Source organism: Chanodichthys erythropterus, chromosome 23 (assembly GCF_024489055.1).
Source record: "Chanodichthys erythropterus isolate Z2021 chromosome 23, ASM2448905v1, whole genome shotgun sequence".
In the NCBI taxonomy this organism is placed as follows: Eukaryota; Metazoa; Chordata; class Actinopteri; order Cypriniformes; family Xenocyprididae; genus Chanodichthys; species Chanodichthys erythropterus.
Genome location: NC_090243.1, coordinates 5,576,796 through 5,596,056, shown reverse-complemented (window position 1 = coordinate 5,596,056; position 19,261 = coordinate 5,576,796). Strand labels below are relative to the sequence as shown.

General features: G+C 41.2%; 1 protein-coding gene across 1 annotated transcript in view; it reads left to right on the top strand.

Annotated features, from left to right (window-relative positions):
* cntnap2a (contactin associated protein 2a) overlaps nucleotides 1-19,261 on the top strand; it is a 301,573-nt gene that overhangs the window by 281,415 nt on the left and 897 nt on the right. Inside the window, exon 23 of the mRNA XM_067378732.1 lies at nucleotides 16,754-16,984. Within this exon, the coding sequence (XP_067234833.1) occupies nucleotides 16,754-16,984 (231 nt within the window). The remainder of the gene's footprint in view (nucleotides 1-16,753; nucleotides 16,985-19,261) is intronic.

Sequence of the window (19,261 nt, the reverse complement as noted above, 5' to 3'; positions counted from 1 at the left end):
GATTTTCCACAAAAAAAAAATGGAGACTTCCACCAGCTCCCTGGCTCCTGCTCCTCCAGCGCCTCTCACTCTTCTAACAGCCAGCGAACGCATTATCGGGCTCCTGCAGGTAGGACGTTCGCTGGAGAGGTATGTGGAGGAGTTCGTGGAGCTTGCTTTCTTGTCTGACTGGCCTGATGCTCAGTTGATCTCCTTGTTTTTGGATGGATTGGATGACGACACTATCCGTTTTGATGAACCTGTTTTTTGTTTCTCCTTAAGCGACACTATCAATTTAATTTTGTGGTTGAATGGCTCCAATTTCTTAGTAGAAGAGGTTCAGGATCAGTGTTGTCGTCCGGTCCATCCAGAAACACGGTTGGCCGGGCCAGTCAGTCAACCTCCGGCTTCCTCCGCATACCCCTCCAGCGAACTCCCTGCCTGCCCCAGGCTGGACCCATATTCCGCTACTGGGCCCAGTAAGCGGAGAAGGAGGAAGAAAGCGGCCCCAGTATCTCCAGAGCCCGCTCCAGTATCTCCAGAGCCCGCTCCAGTATCTCCAGAGCCCGCTCCAGTATCTCCAGAGCCCGCTCCAGTAGCTCCAGAGCCCGCTCCAGTATCTCCAGAGCCCGCTCCAGTATCTCCAGAGCCCGCTCCAGTATCTCCAGAGCCCGCTCCAGTATCTCCAGAGCCCGCTCCAGTGTCTCCAGAGCCCGCTCCAGTGTCTCCAGAGCCCGCTCCAGTATCTCCAGAGCCCGCTCCAGTATCTCCAGAGCCCGCTCCAGTATCTCCAGAGCCCGCTCCAGTATCTCCAGAGCCCGCTCCAGTATCTCCAGAGCCAGCTCCAGTATCTCCAGAGCCAGCTCCAGTCCCCACAGAGCCAGCTCCAGTGCCTGTGGGGATTTTAATTGTATTTGAGGGGATGAAATGGCCCTCAACCCCAGTCTCCGCCGAGCCAAGTTCTCCAGTCTCCTCCGAGCCAAGTTCTCCAGTCTCCTCCGAGCCAAGTTCTCCAGTCTCCTCCGAGCCAAGTTCTCCAGTCTCCTCCGAGCCAAGTTCTCCAGCCTCCGCCGCCGAGCCAAGTTCTCCAGCCTCCGCCGCCGAGCCAAGTTCTCAGTCTCCGCCGCCGAGCAAAGTTCTCCAGTCTCCGCCGCCGAGCAAAGTTCTCCAGTCTCCGCCGCCGAGCAAAGTTCTCCAGTCTCCGCCGCCGAGCAAAGAGTTCTCCAGTCTCCGCCGCCGACAATTTCTCCAGACTCCGCCTCCTAGCAAAGTTCTCCAGTCTCCGCCGCCGAGCAAGTTCTCCAGTCTCCGCCGCCGAGCCAAGTTCTCCAGTCTCCGCCGCCGAGCAAAGTTCTCCAGTCTCCGCCGCCGAGCAAAGTTCTCCAGTCTCCGACGCCGAGCAAAGTTCTCCAGTCTCCGACGCCGAGCAAAGTTCTCCAGTCTCCGACGCCGAGCAAAGTTCTCCAGTCTCCGACGCCTACGAGCCATCAGCTCCAGCCGCCGCCGCCGAGCCCTCAGCTCCAGCCGCCGCCGCCGAGCCCTCAGCTCCAGCCGCCGCCGCCGAGCCCTCAGCTCCAGCCGCCGCCGCCGAGCCTGCCGCTCCAGCCGCCGCCGCCGAGCCTGCCGCTCCAGCCGCCGCCGCCGAGCCAGCCGCTCCTAGTATGGTCTCTGTGATTGAACTCTCCAGCCCAAAGACTGTTTTCCCTCCCTGCCTCCCTCTCCCGCCTCCAAGTCATGTCTATACTGCACCTCCACCTCAAGCCCCCTCGCCCAGATCTCCACCTCGGACCTCTGGGCGATTACCTTCACCCCGGCTCCAACCTCCCTCTGCTCCACCGTTGCCCATCAGTCCTCCAGCTTCACCAGTCTCCATCCTGCCTCCACTCACACCTTGGTCATTCATCAGCCTGCCCTCCCCTCTGGACTTCACTCCTCCGTCTCCGCTCCGTCACTCCGTCCCTCGGATTCAGTTGGCCTCCTCACTCCCCCCGGTGTTCGTTTTGTTGGCTGTCCTTCTGCTTTCACTGCGGCCTTCTGGAGCCCCGGCTGCGCTTCGGTCGGCGGAGCCTTCGGTTCCGCCATCACCCGCCAGTCCTTCAGCGACGCCTGGGCTCAACGCCTCGAAGGCTTCGGCTCCTGACCCGCCATGGCTGCCCGCTGCACCTGACCCGCCATGGCTGCCCGCTGCACCTGACCCGCCATGTATGCCTGCTGCATGTCTGCCCGCTGCACCTGACCCGCCATGGCTGCCCGCTGCACCTGACCCGCCATGGCTGCCCACGGCTCCTGACCCGCCATGGCTGCCCACGGCTCCTGACCCGCCATGGTTTTTGGACCTGCCCTGGAGACCTCCACTCCAGTTTACTCCTCCCCCTGCTCCGGTTTGAGGTCTCCAGGGCGCCCGCCCCCCTCCCGGTTGTTACATCTACGGCGCGAGGACGCGCCTACCGGGAGGGGGAGGTACTGTTACAGATCCCTTGTTTCCCTGGACTCCATTTCCCAGTATCCTCCTGTTCTCCACACCTGCACTCACTTCCCTCGTCAGCTCCTCATCGTCACTCATCACCTGCACCTGGACTCTATTGTCAGCACTCCCTATATAATGCACTCACTCCCTGCACTCCTGGTCCGTTCTCTGTTTTGTTAAGGTGTCTGTCTGTTGTTCATTGCCATTGTTTGAAGTAAAGTCTCTATTATCGTGGAAATCCGTATCTGCCTCATCTCTCTACCAGCCACCCGTAACACATGGAAGATGTTCGACTTCACTTTCATGTTCATCAAACCATTCTGTCACAAGTCTTGGTGCATTATCATGCTGATATACGGCACCCCCTTCAGGGTACAATGTTTCAACCATTAGGTGCACATGGTCCTCCAGAATGGTTCAGTAGGGGAGAGCGTGGCACAAAGTAACACTTTTTGAATTTCTCAGTTTTTGTAAATTCACTTGGGGTTCAGAGTATTTATTTTTTCCCACAATCATTTCACACATGTCCAGTACAATTATGTGGTTTTGTTTTATAAATACAGTGTATACTTTTTTATTGATTTACCCCAAAATAATGGAAGTAAAATGCCCCATAGGTGGAGAACATTGTAACATGTGAGGGGCACATTGTAACATGACCATACAACAGCTTAAAATGTTATCTGATCTAATCAAAAAAATATACAAGACAAACTAAAATATTTTGTCAATAAAATACAATTATTAACTTTTAATTACAATTATTAAAGATTTTTTAAATAATTAAAAATAAAAACAAAAAAAAAATTGACAACGAAAACCGCAAAACACAGCTATACAGCATGAAAAACATCATAAAACATCATGTGTGTTTCAACTAACCCCGTGTTACTTTGTACCCTGCGCTCCCCTAGTTCTTGGCAGTGACGCACACATCAAGCACAGTAGGGAATGCCATGATACTGCAGCCCAAGCCATCACTGATCCACCCCTGTTCTTCACTCTGGGCGTGTAACAGTCTGGGTGTTAACCAACATTTGGCATTGGCACAAGTGACCAAAAGTATATAGCAGCCCGACCATGAATATTGACTCTTTGGAGCTCCTGATGAACAGTTTTGGTGGAAACTGGAGAGTCGAGGTGCGCATTTAATTGTGCAGTGTGTTGTTGGGCAGCTGTGGTTTTATGTTTTTGGGATACAATCTAGTACCTGGACAATCCTTTCAGACAGCTTCATCTTGAGCCGACAGTTACTCTTGTTGGATGTGGTCCGTCCTATGCCAGCATTACCCTGGATAACATAGTTCTTGATACACCACAAAGACTTGCTGTCCTGGTCACAGATTAGCCAGTGAGACGGGCACCAACAATTTGTCCTCTTTTGAACTCTGATATGTCTCTCAGTATGTTGTGTGGATTGCAATATATTATGTATGCTGTGCTATTGCTCTGCTAATTTTATATTCACACTCTGCTAAAGGAATGTAAAATCAGTGAAGATTCGCCAGGCAGCGCATATATACAATGGGTGGCCTTGGAGCCAAAAAGGTTGAGAACTACTGCTCTGAAGAATTACTGTCTGAATGTTCCTTAGACGTTTTAAATGCAGAAGTTCTCCAAAGTGATGTGAAATTTTAGATGGGGAACAGAACCAGCTTGACATGAATATTTAAGTAAGGAACGTAATGGGGTTTGACTCATTGTGTGAGGAATCATTCAGCCTCCACTACAGTTTTTTTTTTTCATATATATGAAATTCTTCTGTACTGAACTAAAAACTGCTCTCCTGAGGTCCAATTATATTGATATCATCAACAATTGTTTGAGACATGTGAGTCCTTATGTGCCCAAATATTAGATTCCTTTTATGTATGGATCACCAAAGTTAGATTCAACAAGAATGATTCAGAGGAAAAGAAAGAAGACCATTTTTAGAGGGAATGTAGGACGCCTTTGAAGTATATTCCACAGTTTTGACAGGCTCCCACTGCAGGATAATGATGAAAAAATGCTTGAAGGAGGAAAGAAAAACTCCACAGGGAGACAACGACTCAAATATGATACATTTCATTTGTCAGGTTTGCATGTTTTGCATCTTGCGCATCCCATCCGCTCTTAATGTCTCGCACCCCACGAAGGAGATAAATTACCTACTTACTGTTATTAGCTATTATACATAAATGAGAGAAATCCTATTGCTTAAAATCCCTGAATAATCACTGAAGCTCAATGGTCTCTGAAACAATGGCCTTGTGTTAAATGAGTTTGCAATGATTCAGCAGGTTTCTGCTGGTTGTTTTCAAAGCGTGCATTGAAGGTGGGAGGTAGACTCCTGCTTAGCTTTCTCAAATAATCCTTTTGTCAGCCATCACTGAAGGTTATGTGCTTTCATCCCTGCTGTCTGCTTGGCTGTCTCCTCCAACAGAATATTCTGCCATTTTTTATGTTGTTTTTCTCATGGCAGTTTTCCAGTGCCTTCTGGTGCAAATCTGCAGGCACATTAAAGAGATGCAAATGTTTCAGAAGATTTGATCTCTGGCAGTTTATTTATTGTTTTAGAGCATTGTTGTGTAGATGATTTTTATCCTTGCAATTTCTTTGGGCCTCCTCAGATGGAAGTAGTTTTTCCTGAGAAGGGTCAATTTCTTTCACAGACGCACTTTATGATTTTAATCATGTCCAAATTGCAAAATGCAAATTACATTTTAAATTAAGAATTAATGTGGCTGCATTAACAGAAACAAAAGATTCACATTGCTGATTTTAAAGTGTGAATTAGATTGTAAATCCTGCAACAGTGAACAAACGATTCCCTTGAGTCTGTTTTGACACAGTCATTATCTACCAATTATGAAAAGCCCCCTCAAACTCTGACGATTTAAGACGTGAGTAATGTACAGATTTATAGCCGGCTACACCCTCGAGGGACAGATTTACATTAGAAAAGCGTACAAAAGATTTAATTCAGATGACTGATAGTCTCATAATGTTCCCTGAGGACTAAACACTATTCACTCCTTCTCTTCCATGTGTTTACTGTATGTATCACCACGCTGAGTGTGTCATATGCAGACATTTATTACAACAGGCAATAATTTAGACTTGTTCTTTTGTTTAAAAAAAATGAAATATGCATTTAGAATTTCTTACTATGCATTTCTTATCAGCCCAGTGGGACAAAAGGTTTAATATTAAAGTGCCCCTATTCTGCTATTTTAAAGGTTCCTGTAGGTCTCCTAGAATAGGTTTTCATGCATCTAAGCTTCAAAAATACATTGCACATCACCTGACAGAGTCTGAAAAAAAGTTTGTTCTAATGCTGCCTTCACGTGCAATCGGAAATTTCATAATTCCTACTTCTGAAGTCATGATTACGAAATGGGAGGGTGTTCACGTGCAATTTTTACCTAGGAAACATGTATTTATGATAATTCCGAGAGCACGTGAAGGCAGCATACGATTCAGAAAGGATTCCATGAGCTCTGATTGGTCAGATGGCCCAGTCTGTTGTGATTGGTCTACTGCTTGCAGCATATGTTGGAGTACCTCAGGGATGACGTGTTTTTGTAGGCCAACCCGGAAGTTAGCGGCGCACAGGTTCCCTTGATCGAAAGCCTATGCATTTTTCCCATAGACTTTTGAAAATCGGCAAAAATAAGCTCTGTGTTTAACAAAGGGTTAAGACACGTTTTACACGTTTTGTCTATTAAGATAATCTTCACAAGTTAACACAACATTTATCCATTTTGAAGCCTAAATAAAGTCGTCAGATATAAAAGGCTAACAGTAGGCTATAAACGGACTACAGCACACCATGGCCGTGAATCAACGTCGTCACCACCAAGCTTCCTCAAACTTTATTTAGAAAACAACTCTATTTAAAAACATGCTCACTGATTATGATCTGCGCTGTGTATGAATACTTATCCAGTTTTTTATGAGAAATGCTGTCCAAATGTCCCGTTTGTCACGATGACGTCTAAAGTCCCCGCCAAAGGAAGTAGTCCCTTTTAGCAATTTGTTAGCAACCGCCGTTTTTAAGACAGAGTAAAAGTTTTAAAAATCACATGCGTGTTATAACTGGTGTGTTTTATGTCATAGATCAAAACGTGAAAATATTTAGAGGCTTTGTTAACCACAGACCTTATTTCAGGCGATTTAACAAAAACCCATTAAAAAAAACTATCGACTTTGGGCAGATGGAACCGGAAGTCCTGAAATGCTAATCACCCCTGAGGTACTCTATTACCATATCTGAATTTCAGCTCTTAAGGCTTCCTCTGCACTTGATACACATTGAAACGAATGATGGCGTTGCATTTTCTGTATCAATTCCAGCGTGATTTCTCATCATTTTGAAGTGCATGCAAAAGCCACTTTTCAGGCTGAACGGTTATTAGAATAGTAAGGAACAGTTCCAGTTGTGTTTCCACTTGAGCCTGGTACGGCCCGGCGTTCTCGGCCTGGAATTCTCAGGCACGGTTGTCTAACTGTGCTAATTCATGCTGGTAGAATCCATGAAGTGACATCGTCACTCAGGATTGGTCACTTGTTTGTTGCCTGGCTACCAGTTTCTCTGTATCTAAGCAACGTAAACACAAATTAATAATAAGATTGAAAGAAACATCTGATCATTCTCCATAACGTGGTCATTATTTACATCTCATATCATCAGTAAACTGTTGTGTTACCAAGGCAACGACTGATGCTTTTTCATTACATTCAAAAGAGTGGCCGTTATCAGCCCCAGAGTGGAAAATGAAACCGTAACCATACCAGCTGGCTCGGATCGGCACAGAATGGAACGGTTATGCAATGAGAATCATTCAGCCCGACGGTGGAAAAGTGGCTAAAGTGGATTTGCAGCACTGAAAACAACGTCTTCAGCATGAACCACCCTTATTCAGTCTCAGCTACAACCAGGGTTGCAAGGTTTTCACAACAAAACCAGCCCAATTTCTTCTCAAAACTAGCCCAATCACATTTCAGGGGGCTACAATCCATGTTTTTGGTGGGATCCCCTGTAAAAATCTAATTTCATGAGCTAAATATCATGTTATTTGGGGCTGATATGAAAAACAACCCGCGGCAACAGTGTTAAAGTAGCCCTTGGACTTGGCAACACTGGCTGCAACTATAGTGTTTGAGGGCTGGTCAAAAAAGACATCATTCGTGGGCAGCCAGTGAAGACCATAGACTGGCATTATGCAATTTTGTTACATTGTATGTAACAAAAAGTGAGACTGAATTTGCTGACAACTCATTTGAGCAGTTCAGAATCGCTTTCTTTTAGGAGACAATAACTTTATTTGTCGTGAACTTTGACCTTTAAAACTTTGCAGACCTTTTATATTCACAAACATCTACATGTTGAATGTATTTAGATGATTTTTTTTTTAAAATAATAATTAAAAGTACGTTTGACAGACAGAGCCAATAGAGCAAGAGTGTTTTCTTACACTAATTTTTCCCACACAAATGTCTCTAGTTTGGACTAGAAAGCATTATGTCATCTCAGTGTAATGAAAACAAAATCATGTTACATTACACTGAACAGACTTGCGTGACATCTTGATGTAGTCTGCCTGGTCTTCGTCAAAGCCTTGTTGAACAGATGGATGATGTCATTGGCCGTTCTGTGAACATTACACAGCTCTGGGCGCAGTCATCGTCCAGCGGGGCTGCATCACAGTGGAGGTGGACTCCAGATCCAGACCATAGTGGAATCCAGTTTCCAGGTGTTGTTGAAGCTGGATGTCAATGAGTGCGGAACAGGAGAGGGGCTGCAGTCTGTGATCACCCAGCCCCAGCTGCAGACGTATATACACACACACACAGACAGGCAGGGCATCCGCAGCGTGGAGAGAAACATACACTGAGAGAGAAGAAGGCTGGCATTTTGGAAGAAGTGAGAAACACTTGATAGCAAACACTGATCTGGCAGGTAATGTTTGTTTTTTGTACTGCAGCATTGAGGGCTCTGAATGAGGAGGTGGACTGTGTTAGTTTTCCAGGGTGAAGGATGTGTTTGTGTGTTACGTGTGTTTATATCGTCCAGTGATCACTCACAGTAGTCTTTCATGTATTTCTGTACTTAATATTGTAATAGTGTATTATAGGATTGTTTGATTTAATGATTTGCTGGGCAGATTCTCTGCATTGCTGGAATGTGTGTGTGGTGCAGGTAGTGTAAGGTGGTGTTTGCCCTTTCCAAGGGTGGCTGATTGAAGTACAAGTAGAAACACAGAGGGGTGAATTCACAAAATGTGTGTTATTTTTCTGCGTAGTAGGTATTTCAGCACAAAAACCTGCATTCTTGCATGCAATCCAATTTAAAAAAAGGTTGTTTATATAAAAGGATAAAATAATGCTGTGCTGTTAGTGTTTAGTTGTGTATATATATATATATAAAATATGTGACCCTGGACCACAAAACCAGTCATAAGTCGCACAGGTATATTTGATATTTGTAGCAATAGCCAACAATACATTGTGTAGCTTAAAATTATAAATTTTTCTTTTATGCCAAAAATCATTTTGATATTAAGTAAAGATCATGTTCCATGAAAATATTTTGTAAATTTCCTACCATAAATTTATAAGTAATATGTGTTGCTAAGGACTTCATTTGGACAAATTTAAAGGCGATTTTATTGCACCGTCGGATTCCAAATTTTCAAATAGTTGTATTTCGGCCAAATATTGTGCCTAACAAACCATACATCAGTGAAAGCTTATTTATTCATCTTTCAAATCTCAATTTCAAAAAAATGACTCTTCCAGGTTTTGTGGTCCAGGGTTATACATATACATATATATAAATATATAAATAAAACAGCTGCTCGAACACATTTCCTTTCTATTTAAATAATGGATTGCACCTTGATACAATTAACCTTACATTCATTTTCCCTGCTAAAAGTGCCAGTTTTGCATTTTTAAGTGCCAGTTTAGGTACCCGGGCTGCAGTGGGTGGAACGATGCTGTACAGTCCTAGTAAAGTACGCCAGATTGCAGTAGTCTGCTGCATACTGGGGGAATGGCTTTGTGCAAATTGTGTTTAGCAATAATTGTTGTGGGCACTTTTGCATTTTTACATGGTTTGCATAATTCCTTTAGTGAACAAAGCTGTGTGTTTCCTGAGGAACGTGCCTTTGCTGCGTGTATTTCAGAGGTTGCTCTCTGATCCTGTTGTCACATGACGGCTGACAGGTGTTGTTCTGTCTAAATCTGTTAGCACATGGTGCATGGAGCAAGATCTGAAGATTGGTCCCTCCCATTCATCCCACTCATTCTTCACAGCACAGCAAGACTATATAGAGCAAATAACATTTGTACGAGAAATAAAAACAGGTGAAATGAAATGTTCGGCCATCATGATGTGTTGACAGTGTGTCATTATAATTCGCATTATCACTTTTTCTTTGGGTCCAGCACCTCCCACCTCCCTCTCTCACACACTCCTGCTACATCAGCTTCCATTTGTTACCATGGAAACACTTTCATCCCACCCTTTCTCCTATCTTCCAACCCATCTATCAAAAGACAGTCTTCAATCCCTCGTTTGCACCCTCTTTCCCCGTCTCTCCCCCGCAATAATGGTCCCTACCAGGGTAGCAGTGTTTACTTTAATGTCTCATAAATAATTCATCATGGTTCACAGCAGCTCATAGACAAAAAGGGCTGTTAAAATAATTTTACGGCTATTCAAATAACAGTTTTACTTGCACTGCTTAATTCTACATATCACTTCTCACCATGAAATGGTGTTTTAAAGTGATGTACTGTATTGTGTTGACTGCAATAAGGAATGTGGCGTGTGGAATACAGTATCTGTTGCTTTACAATATGATCAAATATGTATCAAGCCTATCTCGTGTATGTTTTCTACACTGAACTGGGTTATAAAACAGGAACACGCATTTACAGCAGGTGGCTACAGGTGTGGGTGCATTGCAGCATCAGTTAGTGCTTATATATTATAATTATAATTCAAATTTAAAGTACTTTTTTTGTTTTTTAGCTGTGGATGCCTTTGTTTCCCAGCCATAAGTTACTGTTCACTGAACACAAACATACTTAGGGATAGTTCACCCAAAAATTAAAATTCTATCGTCATTTACTCCCCCTCAAGTAGTTGCAAGCCTGTATACATTATTTTGTTCTGCTGTACACAAAGGAATGATATTTGGAAGAATGTTTGTAACCCAACAGATCTCACCCCCTATGGCAGTCAATGGGGGGCGAGATCTGCGTGGTTACAAACATTCTTCCAAATATCATTCCTTTGTGTACAGCAGAACAAAGAAATTCATACAGGTTTAAAACAACTGGGGAGTAAATGACGACAGAATTTTCATTTTTGGGTGAACTATCCCTTTAACGCCATGGTGTTGCTTTAGTACAAAGCTAGGTGGGAGGGGGAAGCACCAACACCAGCAGGTCACACCTTCATATCAGACAGATCTTGACCTTGAATCTAATTAGCCTGAATCTTTTTTCTCTGCACTACACTAAAAGCACCATGCGCACTCTAAGATCAACAGGAAGCAGTCAACCTGCTGTAATCGTCTGATTTTATTGATCAGTCAATCACAGGAAGATAAACAACAGGATTTGGGTGTTTAAAGAGGCAGGACACGATGAAATTTTAGTCTAATTTAAAAAAAAACAGTGTTTGTTTGTTCCTATAACTATGACTGGGGAGTAAAGTTTGTAGCATTGAGAAACAAAGAATCTGCAGTGCTCCCTCCTCCCTGTTAATGCAGAACTGTGGCTGATTCGAGCTATCTGCTTGCAGTAAAAAACATTCATCAATGGGGTTAAAACCTTGCATTGAAAGTCCAGTTTGCACAAAACAAGGGGTAATGTAAGTGCAAATACTGCAGCGTGTCCCTAATAATCAGAGCATCATGAGCGAGGGGGAAATCTCAAGAGCTTTCCACCTGAATTTGCAGCAGCAACAATCAGTCAATTCTCATAAATATTCCAGCCACGTTTCACGCCTCTGTGGAGCCAATATACAGCAGAACGTGTTATATTTCATACAACAAACATGAACCTGAATAGTCAAAGGTTTTATGTGTTTTCTGCAGAAACCATGTTCTTTTAAATCACAAAATACTTTAAGGTAGATTTTTTACCTGAATGTGACAAGAATTATAATCGTTTAATATGCCATGCTTAGATTTATATATACACTAGTGATGAAATTACTCTCTCTCATTTCATATTCTGGTCATTTAAGGCAACGGCAGACTGAATTTAGTGAGATAATTCACATCAGAGATGTAGTGTCTCTACAGGCAGGGCCGGATTAACATAAGGGCTAGGTGGGGCTGAAGCCCCAGGGCCCGCGGGTAGAGGGGGCCCGTGATTGGCTGGAGGAAATGAGATTGACAAGTCATAGGTGGTTGATTTGTGTCTAATAAAATAACAAGAAAAAATTATTGGAAAATGTGCCTGACTGATAAATCATCGTCCAATCAAAATCACTTTACAATTCGTGCCATGACATCGGGAAACGCCTCTTTGCGTTACGCTATGGCATGTAGACTAGAAAATTGGCCTTTTTTGCTTTTTCAGCCTCGCTGGTGTTCAAAAAATGATTAAAAAAAGTGATAGTGGTGCGCAAAAACGGACAAATAAGCTTGAAAGCGAGAAAAGGGATGCTAATCTTATAGCAAAAATACCAAAACTAATTTCTTCGGTTCACATAAAACATCCGTACCAGTGGAAGACTCCGCGTGCAGCGGCAGCTTACAATTATCTTCACCCACCGACACCGTCGCCGATCATGCTTTACACGTTGAAGAAGGTGAGATAGCAGCTGCATCAAGTTATTATTCTTATAACGAGTTAAGCCCTATTCGGATGGATGGTAATTGTTTCTCATGAAAACGTAAGGTGTTTTCAACATTTGCAGGGACGAGTCGATTGATTTTATTGCCGTTTGAATTCAGAATGTCAGTGTTTTTCTCTCATCATCATCACCCGTGTAAAAATCCAGAATTAACATTCCTACAGTTTTTTTGACGAACACCAATGTCGTGTGACTTGTCTCCACTATCTGCCTTTGAAGCACATTCTATCAGTTGCAGTTCTGGTGCCTCCATCCGTACAACTCGACCTCGACACATTCACATCACACGTTAACACAGCGGTAGAGTTACTCACGGGACACTGCACTTATTCGCAATCACAAAAGTTCTTTATTTGCATGTGCTTTAAAGCCCTGCCAGTTAAACATGTCATTCGTGCGCTGCGCTTTTTCTGACCCCATACACCCGAAGCGTGCACACACACTTAAGCCTGTCAAACAGCACCTGACTACTGGACTTCATCTTTCGCGTCTGATTGCGCCACAATACTGTCAAATACACAAAAGGTTTACATAAACACAGTTGGTTATGTCTGAAGTCAGTTGAGAAAATGGGACGCATGCAGGTCTTAAAGTGACAGCGTCCTAATAGTTAGCATGCGGACCGTTGTCCTTAAAGGGATAGTTCACCCCAAAAATTAAAATCCTGTCATCACATACTCACTTTCAAGCTGTTTTAAACCTGAATGAGTTTCTTTCTTCTGTTGAACACAAAATAAAATATTTTGAAGAATGTGGGTAACCAAACAGTTGCTGGTCCCCATTAATTTCCATAGTAGGAAAAAAATATATATAATGTGGAAATCACTGGGGACCATCAACTGTTTGGTTACCCACCTTCTTCAAAATAGTTTATTTTGTGTTAATAAGAGGAAAGAATTATTGTGTCAGCAATATATGCAATACAATTTTAAAATATGTTAAATATTTTATATGTTAAATATATTTTAAAATATGTTAAATAGCATGGAATATTTAGTGTGCTTGTGCTTATATAAAATGATTTGATAAAATGAACTTTGTAAAAATATAAAAATAATGACAATAAAAAAAAAAAAAAAAATCTTGTGGTACAAGACACTGTGGCATGGCAATCATATGAAAGGGGGCCCTTGGTGTTGCTATAGCCCCAGGGCCCAATGTGTTCTTAATCCGGGCCTGTCTACAGGTCTATTGTTTCTAATTAGCCCAGTTGCTTCACATTGAAAAACAGATCACTGAAACTCAAGCCGATCATATTTTGTGTATTGGTATTCATAGACGCCTTGCGGAAAATTAACAAATGTTCTGTCTGGCATGTGCCTGCATGAACCTGAGATTTCATCACATTTCCTTGTTTCTACTGAGCTGAAAGATTGACTTTAGTTGTATGAGGAGGCCCTTTTTTTTTGCTGCATTGGGGGAAAAATCCTATTTTGGCCCTTTCAGACCTAGCATGTGAAATATTTTGGTATTTGTGGCTTATTTTTTATGGATTTTTTTAGCTAATGTTTGTTGACTTTCATTAGTATAGCAAATGAACATAGAACTTCTTAGATATTTTTTTGAAGGAGGCATTTTGAACTTTGACTGAACATTGATGATATAAATATAATAATCAATGTCTTTGTATGCGTCAATAATGAATTTCTGAGAAAAAGAAAAAAAAAGTAATACAAATTACACTTCGTTGTGCATCTTAAGTTTCAGAAATTTAATTGCGATTTAAAGTTGGCATGAAATGGAAGTTGTGATAGTCTTTTTTCCCCCTATTGTGATGTAGGGTGTATTTAGGGTGATTGGGACACTTTTTGCCATTGAGATGAAATTGGAATAAGTGTCCCAATAAACCTGAATTCATCCTATATATAAATAAAACGGCTTCTGGAAAGAGATTGGTGAGACTGGTATGGGGATTTGATATCACTTTCGGGAATTGATTGAATCGTAGGAAGTTGCGAACTATATTATGGACGAATATCTTTGCAGTCAGTTGCAGAGGAGCTTTAGTCCCACACAAATCATGATGTGCACAGATAAATCATTTATAATAAGAATTCAACATTCTGTAAAAAATAAATAAATAAATAAAAATTCGGTTTCACGGCAACTTAAAAATGTATCCTCACTATAATTCTGAATGGCGCACAAACTTGAACCACTGATATGCTTTTGATACGCATACCAATACTGCCAAAGCTGTAAAAACTGTTTTACTGTGATACTCTGAATCAAAAAATCATCATCCCTAAAAGGTGTTCTTGATGCACAACATAGAAAGCTTGCTTTGTTTTTTATCCATTGTTCTCTTTGTGTGTTTTTTTTATGTAGAGAGTGTGTGTACTTTACCTCTGGCTGTGGTGAGAGAAAGCTGAATTTAGCTGCACACCGCAGATGCTTTGAAGAGGTTTAGTCTGTAATGTGCAGCAGTTAGACTGACTCTTTTTTGCCTGTATGTCTGTGTTTGGTGCAGGGTGTTCGGCAGCACTTTGAAGGTACCAGGATATCTGACTGTGCCTGAAGACAAAAAAAGAAGGGGGGGGGGAGAACAGAGTAGAACTGTAATATAAAGTGTTTTATTAAAAAATGCCTGAGCACTGGGTTTTAATCTTATGTCACGAGTCAGGATTACTTGTAAAGTGTAAAGATTGATTTTGACAGTTGAGCAGCAATCAAGATTTCACGAGTTCACATATCCATATAATTAAATAGAGTAAAGTTATGCGTATTTGGCGTGCTGTCCGGGGAGAGGGCTCCAAGCTCAGAATTTTGGTCCGAACTCAGAGTACTCCCTCCGGTGTGGTAAAAATAGATAGAACTATAAGTGAGGAGATGGGGTGGAGGAGGGATGCTGATAAACTCTCAGATGAACAGAAGTCTGCTGAATTTATACCTTTTGACATTGGTTGAGTTGATTAACTGAATGCTCTCCACCTGTGCTAATTATGTAAATTATCTGAACTTGCTCCTCCCGAATTTTGTTAATAAAACATAATTTTAAAGGGGTACTTCACCCAAAAAAAGGAAATTCTGTCTTTGTTTTTTCATTTTTTCTTCTTTGGAGCATAAATGAAGATATTTTGAAGAATGTACTGGTTGCTCTAATCAAAAAGGGCAATTAAAATATCATGAAATTGGTGCATAAGACTTATATTCCAAGCCCTCTGAAGTCATGTGATGTGTGAGGAACCAACCTGTAACACAAGAGGCAAGGAAGGCAGGCATGTTTAATAATGAAATAAAGCAGGAACCAAGGAACACAAAACATAGGAGAACAAGAAGACAAAAAAACAGAATGCAAGAAAAACATGAGAATGAAAAACAACTGAAAACTAACACAACAAACACCAGCGCTGCGTCCAAAATCGCATACTGTTTTGTTTGAAACTTACTTCATGACCGTTAAAAAGTATGTTCTATATAGTACAAATATGTGTAGTTTGAATGAAATTCGGACATATTATATCCACAGTGTTGTCACTGTAATGTGAAATATTGCATCCGTTTCTGTGGCTTCATGTGATAATGAAGTGTCCATCAAATGCACACTTCAGAAGTAGTAGGTACTTTTCAGCTACTGCTTTTTCGAATACTATGTATTCAGACATACTACGTGGCGTACTGTTTTTCGCATACTATTTAGTAGGGAAGTATTTGATTTCAGATGCAGCGATGGGCTTATGTACACAGGGATAACAAGACACAGGTGCAGATGATGATGGAGTAACAAGGGGAAGCAAAAGAACTACAAATGGACTACAAAACTAAACAGGAAACTAGAAATAAAGCAAATCAATATAAAACATAAACATCCAAATTTGAGACATGACATTGTTTTTCTTCCAGCTTTAGGAAATACAATTTTTAGTAGTTTAAGTTAACAATAACAACATTGGATCAAACCAAAATTTAGGTTGTTAACCACTGATCATTTTCCCCTTAAGCGAGCTGAATCATGAAGAAATCGAATGATTTTTGTAAACAATTTCAATCGAAACCAATGTTTGAAACAAATGACAGTGACTAAATAACCATTTTTATTTTAAGTAAACTATTCATTTGAATATGCAGTACAGTGACACATAAACATTGTTTGCATTTTAAATGTGTAAAATCCCATTAAATGGGAATAGTATACATGAAGAGAGTGCTTTTTCCCCCAAGATATTTGTAATGCAAGTAGAAATGATATAGTTCAGATACAGTTGCCCCCTCAAGGTTATATTTTAGGATGCCATTGTAATGCAGATCTCTTGTACATTATACATGAACAGGCATTGATCTTATCCTTTTATTGCAATGAAATGTAATACATTTCCTGGGACAAGGCTTGGATCAGTTTTCTGCAGTTATCTTGTATTTCAGGCTGTCAGACATTTTGAACATTTAGATGCCGATTTGCTCTTAGTCTAACTTTAGATGCCTATCTGTATCTCTTCTTCCTGCAGAAACTGGTTATATCGATCCAGTGCTTATTGAAAAATACAACACACCCGGGTTTGTGGGTTGCCTGTCCAGAGTGCAGTTCAACAGCATTGCCCCTCTGAAAGCCGCACTGAGGTCCCGTGGTTCTGCACCCGTCTCACATCAGGGTAAACTGGTGGAATCCAACTGCGGAGCATCACCCCTCACTATCCCACCCATGTCTGCTGCAACCGACCCATGGCACCTAGATGCAGGTGAACACATTTACACAACCCAAATAATAACCAAAGAGGCCTTAAAGACCCCCTATTATGCTTTTTTTGGATATTACCTTTCATTTAGTGTGTAATATAGCTCTTTGTGAATGTATAAGGTCTGCAGAGATCGTTTCCCAAAAGAAAGTCGTCTGTAATTCCAGTCTTACTCCCTGCACCAACCTATGTAGATTTGTAACAAATTTGCATAATGCCAGCCTATGGTCTTCACTGGCTGCCCGTAAATATTGTCTACTTTGACCCCCCTCAAACGTTGTTGAGACTGGAAGAGTTTGTTCGTGTTGTTGACATGTCAAAAAGATGCTGTTTTCTGCACTGCAAAAGCAAATCCACTTGAGGACTGATGCTTAATATGATAAGGTAAAACCGACACCATTGTTACTGTTCGTATCACTGTGTATACGAGTGCTGAGGAAGCATCTCACGCTGAAATTCAGATATAGTAATGGGATTTTCATTTCCAACATGCGATGTAAACGGTACACCAATCACAACAAACTGGGCCATCTGGCCAATCAGAGCAGAGCAGGCTCTCCAAAAGGAAGGGTTTAGAGAGACTGAATCCTTTATTAAACTGTTTCAGACACTGTGAGAAAAGAGGGGATGTCACAATGTATATGATGAGAAAATTCAAGTGTTTTTGACCTTGAATGCATGTAAAACTATTGTAGGAGACCTCCAAAACAAAATTAGGAACCATTAAAATAGCATAATAGAGGCACTTTAAAGTCTTGAAAATACACAGAAATCTGGCGTTTCATTTCCAATTCTAGTTTATTGATTGAAGCATTGACCTCATCGATAAGATCTGTCCACTTTCAACATCTTAGAAAACCATCTACATGTGCCTCCTAACTGCCACTGTTACTGTATTGCTTTCAGTTTGATTTAAACATGAAACACAAATACTGAACAAAAGTTCAATACAGCAGTAGCACATTTTAGATTCGGCTTAAATAAACAGGCTTTCAATTACTGTTCACTGCCATTCTGTAAAAAGGTCAATGGACAAAATGGCTTCTGTAAAGACCAATATGCTTCACTCAGCTATAAGTCCATTAGTGCATCAGTTTAAACCATTATATGTGTATCTGACAAACATGTTGAAAGAATTCTGTAGTAGCAGCTCCTTAAAAATTAATCCAGTTGTAAATGTAATGCATTTTGGCAGAGGAAAATATTTGTTCTGTTCTCAGAATTGGACAAGTCAGACTGTTCAGTGTTTTCACATTTACTCATTTTCGGTCTCACTCTTTGAAGATAAGGTTCTTTTAGGTGCTTCATATATAGAACCTTTTAGGGGTTCCCATCATGGGATAATTTTCTGAATTTAGTTTTAATTAATTTGTCTTAATTCATTTTTAACTTTTATTAAATGTTATGAATTAAACAGCTTGTAAACTTTATCACTAGAACCATTAAACATGAAGGTATTATGCAATCATTTAAGACATTTCTCCTTATATAGAACTTTTTTGGCATTAAGGGGTTCTTTAAAGGTGCCGTAGAACGGAAAATTGAATTTATCTTGGCATAGTTGAATAACAAGAGTTCAGTACATGGAAATGACATACAGTGAGTCTCAAACACCATTGTTTCCTCCTTCTTGAGTAAATCTCATTTGTTTAAAAGACCTCCGAAAAACAGGCGAATCTCAACATAACACCGACTGTTACGTAACAGTCGGGATCATTAATATGTATGACCCCAATATTTGCATATGCCAGCTCATGTTCAAGGCATTAGATAAGAGCAGAATGTCTGGATGTGCACAGCTGAATCAACAGACTAGGTAAGCAAGCAAGAACAATAGCGAAAAATGACAGATGGAGCAATAATAACTGACATGATCCATGATAACATGATATTTTTAGTGATATTTGTAAATTGTCTTTCTAAATGTTTCGTTAGCATGTTGCTAATGTACTGTTAAATGTAGTTAAAGTTACCATCGTTTCTTACTGTATTCACGGAGACAAGAGCCATTGTTATTTTCATTTTTAAACACTTGCAGTCTGTAAAATTCATAAACACAACTTCATTTTTTATAAATCTCTCCAATAGTGTGTAATGTTAGCTTTAGCCACGGAGCACAGCCTCAAACTCATTCAGAATCAAATTTAAACATCCAAATAAATACTATACTTACGCGATTAGACATGTTGCATGACAAACACTTTGTAAAGATCCATTTTGAGGGTTATATTAGCTGTGTGAACTTTGTTTATGCTGTTTAAGGCAGTCGCGAGCTCGGGG